This window comes from Pterocles gutturalis, unplaced genomic scaffold (assembly GCF_000699245.1).
Source record: "Pterocles gutturalis isolate BGI_N339 unplaced genomic scaffold, ASM69924v1 scaffold34922, whole genome shotgun sequence".
Taxonomy (NCBI): Eukaryota; Metazoa; Chordata; class Aves; order Pterocliformes; family Pteroclidae; genus Pterocles; species Pterocles gutturalis.
This window is the reverse complement of record NW_010116609.1, coordinates 680-4,983: the sequence shown is the minus strand read 5'-3', so window position 1 is coordinate 4,983 and position 4,304 is coordinate 680. Positions and strand designations below refer to the sequence as shown.

The window sequence follows — 4,304 nt, the reverse complement described above, 5'->3', positions numbered from 1 at the left end:
CATGGACTGGAGGTCTTTGCCCCAGGTGAGCAGCACCGTCAGAGCACTGGATGGTGCCGGGGCAATGCCAAAACCTACTCATCACGTCCCAATTGAGGCATGCCATAAGATGGGATTTACGGCACTGGAGAGGGATGGTGACACTGTCCAGTGATATGATGGTGCCTCCGTGTCTCTTGCTGCAGGTGAAGGAGCTTGGCGCTGCTGTCTACAACTGCAGCTGTTTGGCCAAAGATTTAGGCAAAATTTTTGAAGCTTATTGGGCTCTCGGCGTTCCCGGTGCTTCCATCCCGGTACCGTGGCCGGCAAATTATTCCACCGCCTTCAACATGGAGACGCCATTGGAGTTGAAGCTTAACGGCACTGACGCTGCCGTCTACTTCTCGGTACGTCTCCGATCTGCCATGGTTGGTTTTCCCAGTGCCGAGGATTGTCTGTGCCAGTGCTTGATCTGCCTCCACCTGTTCCTGCAGAGCTCGCCACCGGCTCTCTGTGCAGCTGGTCGGACCCCGGATCTCAGCGCCCTCCTCAACATCATCGACGCCGCCGAGGACTTTGTGGACATTGCGGTGATGAGTTACCTCCCCACCACCGAATTCTCCCACCCCCAAAGGTTTGTATCGTCCTATCCAACCCTGGCTTACCGGCACCGGTGAAACCTAAACTGCTTTCCCTCCCCAGATTTTGGCCAGCAATTGATAACCGGCTGCGGAAGGCTGTCTTTGAACGCTGGGTCAAGGTCCGGTTGTTGGTGGGTTGTTGGCCGCACAGCAAAGCTGTCATGTTCCCCTTCCTCAAATCCCTCGCCGCCGTCGCTGACAACCGGACCCGCTACAGCGTGGAGGTGGTGGGTATCGCGGCGCGGCCGCGGCACGCCAGCGGGTGATGTTTTGGTGGGTGACGGTCATCCTCGCTCCTTGCAGCGGCTTTTCATGGTGCCAGCAAGCGCGGCGCAAGCCCAGATCCCCTACGCTCGCGTGAACCACAACAAGTACATGGTGACGGAGAAGGCGGCTTATATCGGTGAGCACGGCACGAGCGGCAGCACCACCGCACAGGTAACTGCCGGCTGCTGGTGACGGTGGTTTGAGGTTTTTTTTGGGATCCCTCCCCAATCTCTTTGCAGGGACATCCAACTGGTCTGGTGACTACTTCACACGGACGGCAGGATCGGCGCTGGTGGTGAACCAGACAGTGAGCCGAACCGGTGCCGGCACCATCAGGGAGCAGCTGCAGGTAGTTTTTGAGCGGGACTGGAGCTCCCAGTACAGTGCTGACATCGATGACACTGAGCGCTGGGAGAGCCTCTGCGGCTCTCGTTAGGTGTTGGGAAAGGGACTGCTGGTGACCCACAGGTTCTGGCTGCACAGAATCCAGCCGCCCCACTTCAATTTGGGGAAAAACACAGAAAAAAATACTTTTTCTGGTCTCCATGTTGCTGTTACTGAGGTGTGTGGGGGGGTCCTCCACTCTGTGCTAATGGAGAGCACCGGGGCTTTGCCGAGTGCCGCACCAGCACCGGGAGGGAAATCAGGACGCCGCTTGCATCTCGGCAGCGCCAAACCCATCCCGGTAAAGAGTTAAATGAAATGCTCGGCCGTTTGCAAACCATTTATTGGGGGATCATGGCAAGAACGGTGCTGGCGGTGTCCGGTGTGGCACATGCCGGTGCGTCCTGGCACGGGGCTGGGTTTTGCTGGTTGGGGTGACCGAAGGTGAGGAAGAGGAGGGTCTTTGGTGAGCTCTCGGCTAACGGGGTGTCTGCTGGGGTCGCCGCCGTGGCTCAGCGGTGCTGCGGGTGTTGCTGGCTCTGTGCCAGGAGGATTGTGCCGGATACGGTGGGGGGATCCCAACCGGGCCCTCAGAGCCTGTCCTCAGGAAGGGGGATGGGATGTGGGGGCTTGGGGTCGCGCTGCATCACCGGAGCTCTCTGCTGGGGGAAGGAGAAGTGTGAGGAGGGGGTGAGAGGCGCCTGTGGGTGGGGTCCCCACCCCTTGAGGGGGACCTGGGGCACCCAGGGACCCTGAGCACCCATGGCATGGGGACACCAGGGACCCGGAGCACCCAGGGACCCTAAGTGTCCCAGAGCCCCTGGTCCCCGTGTGAGCCCCCTGGTGCCCATGTGAGCCCCCAGTCCCCGTGCCAGCCCTGGTCTCCGTGCCAGCCCCCTGCCCTGTGGCTGTACCTTGGTGTGGGGCAAGGTGTAGGGTCTCCCCGACAGGTTCTGCTCCATGATGCCACCACTGACCACGCTGCCACCACGATGGCTGTGCTGTCCCCCGCTGCCGGGGGACCCCAGCACAATGAGATTCCTCGCAGAGGGCTCCGTCTTGGGCCGCCGGTGATGCCGGCGCTGCCCAGTGCTGTAGTGGGTGGGGATGGGGACTTGGCTGACGTCCTGCTGGCTCTTGTCACCGGTGTCCCCAACCGGCTCGGCCAAGCTGAGCCCATCCATCTGGGCGATGGCCTTCTGGATGCTGCAGTGGCTGGCGGGGACGAAGGCGCCTTCCTCCATGCCGGGGAAGATCCCACCGGCGCCAGAATCCTTGCGAGATGCCCTCAGGTCCTTCTGGCACAGCTGGTAGTACCGTGTGGCCTCAAAGCCGGACCTCACCTCCTGCAGGGAGATGAAGGGATGCTTGAGGGCGGCACTGGGCATGATCCTCTCATGCGAGTCCCAGGTGAGCATCCTCTTCACCAGATCCACCATCCCGCACAGGTCGCAGCGCTCGGCTAGTGCCTCCTGGCTGGGATAAGCCACCGGGCAGATGTTCACCGCTGCCAGCTGATCCAGCGAGGAGAAGACAAATTTCCTCCTCTCCGTTGCCTTCACCATCGCTTCACCCGGCGGTTTGAGCTGCCAGGAACTGGTGGGATGCGGCACCCGTCGGAAGAAGGACCGCGCCTTCCGGGCGGCGCAGAGCAGCTCACCCCGTGGTAGCCCCAAGGTGGAGCAGATGTAGCGGACTTGGTCGTACTCATTGGCGCCGGGGTAGAGCGGCCAACCCAAGTGGAGCTCAGCCACCACACAGCCCAAAGACCAGATGTCTACCTTCTCAGAGAAAGGCAACCCCAACAGGATCTCTGGCGCTCGGTAGAAGCGGGATTGGATGTAGGGATCCTTGAGGTGGCGGACATCAGTGAACATGCTGGCCGAGCCGAAATCGATGAGCTTGACGCGGAAGGGATAGCGCGCATGGTCCACCAGCATGATGTTCTCGGGCTTGAGGTCGGCGTGGATGATGGAGAGCTCCTTCAGCTTGGCCAACGCCACCAACACCTGGGCCGTGATGGTACGGATGTGCCGGATGGGCAATGGCAAGAAATTGTTTTGCTTTTGGAAATCAAAGAGGTTTTGCTCCAGCAGCTCGAAGACCAGGTAGGTGCGGGCACCGTCGCTGAAGGGCTCGAGGAAGCGGACGATGTGCGACCCCTCTGTGTCCACCTCCCGCAGGGCCTGCATCAGCCTCAGTTCGTTCTTCACCACCCAGCTGTGGTGGCCGTCGTTCTTCAGGATCTTGATGGCCACCATCTCCCCCGTGCTCCTCCGCCAGCCCTGCGTCACCTCCCCGAACGTCCCCTTCCCCACCGTGGCCACCACGTCGTAGCACTCGGTGCCGACCACCAGTGTCCCCATGGTTTGGGGGGCTTGGTACCCACCGCTCGGCACCCAGCTACGGCTTGGGACACCCAACGGGGGCTTAGGCCACCAAACGGGTCTTGGGACACCCAGCTGGGGCTTGGGACACCCAACAGCACTGCCAGTTCCGCCATCACCACGACAGCACCTTCGGTTGCCGACATCGTCGCCAGGAGCAACCGCTCCCCTGCACCAGGGACTGCAGCATGGGTGGAGGAACCCCCTGAAGCCCACCCCTGGTCCCCCAAAACCCATCCCAGCTGCCCAAAACCCACCCCTGGTTCCCCAAAACCCATCTCCAGACCCCACAGACACGCTCAGGGCTTTTTTGGGGGGATTAACATTTATTCCAGCTGAGCCAAGAGCAAGGGGATGGGGGGCAATGCTGCTGTCCCCCCACCTCCCCGGTTAGTATTAACACCTGGAAAATGGGCAAAAAAAGCTTCAAACACCCCCACCCCCAAAAGCCAGGTTAGGATTTTTTTTTGGTGGGGTAAAGACAGTTAAAGAGGGTCTGGGGGAGCAAGAGATCCCCCATCACCATTTCAGGGGGTCCCTGAAGAACCCCTGTGCTTGGGGGGGAGTCACTGCAAGACTTGGGGACTCAGTGCCACCTTGGGCAGCTGAAATTTGGGGGTCCCCTCACCCCTGAACCCCCCCAAAT

At 60.9% G+C, this 4,304-nt stretch overlaps 2 protein-coding genes across 2 annotated transcripts in view; one reads left to right on the top strand and one right to left on the bottom strand.

The window, feature by feature from the left end:
• PLD3 (phospholipase D family, member 3) overlaps window positions 1-1,323 on the top strand; it is a 2,861-nt gene extending 1,538 nt beyond the window's left edge. Inside the window, exons 6-11 of the mRNA XM_010075561.1 lie at window positions 1-25; window positions 186-386; window positions 474-613; window positions 682-847; window positions 924-1,023; window positions 1,127-1,323. Coding sequence (XP_010073863.1) covers window positions 1-25; window positions 186-386; window positions 474-613; window positions 682-847; window positions 924-1,023; window positions 1,127-1,323 — 829 coding nt within the window. The remainder of the gene's footprint in view (window positions 26-185; window positions 387-473; window positions 614-681; window positions 848-923; window positions 1,024-1,126) is intronic.
• Window positions 1,324-1,861: 538 nt separating this feature from the next.
• Window positions 1,862-3,637, bottom strand: HIPK4 (homeodomain interacting protein kinase 4). Its single transcript, XM_010075560.1, has 2 exons — window positions 2,186-3,637; window positions 1,862-1,933 (listed from the first exon to the last, which is right to left on the bottom strand). Exons 1-2 carry the CDS (start codon window positions 3,635-3,637, stop codon window positions 1,862-1,864), a joined length of 1,524 nt encoding a protein of 507 aa, XP_010073862.1.
• Window positions 3,638-4,304: the final 667 nt, after the last annotated feature.

Coding starts and splice junctions, on each gene's coding strand:
- HIPK4 (XM_010075560.1), bottom strand. CDS start 3,637: ATGGGGACACTGGTGGTCGGCACCGAGTGCTACGACGTGGTGGCCACG. Junction 1,934..2,185: donor ACACCTTGCCCCACACCAAG/GTACAGCCACAG, acceptor TCCTTCCCCCAG/CAGAGAGCTCCGGTGATGCA.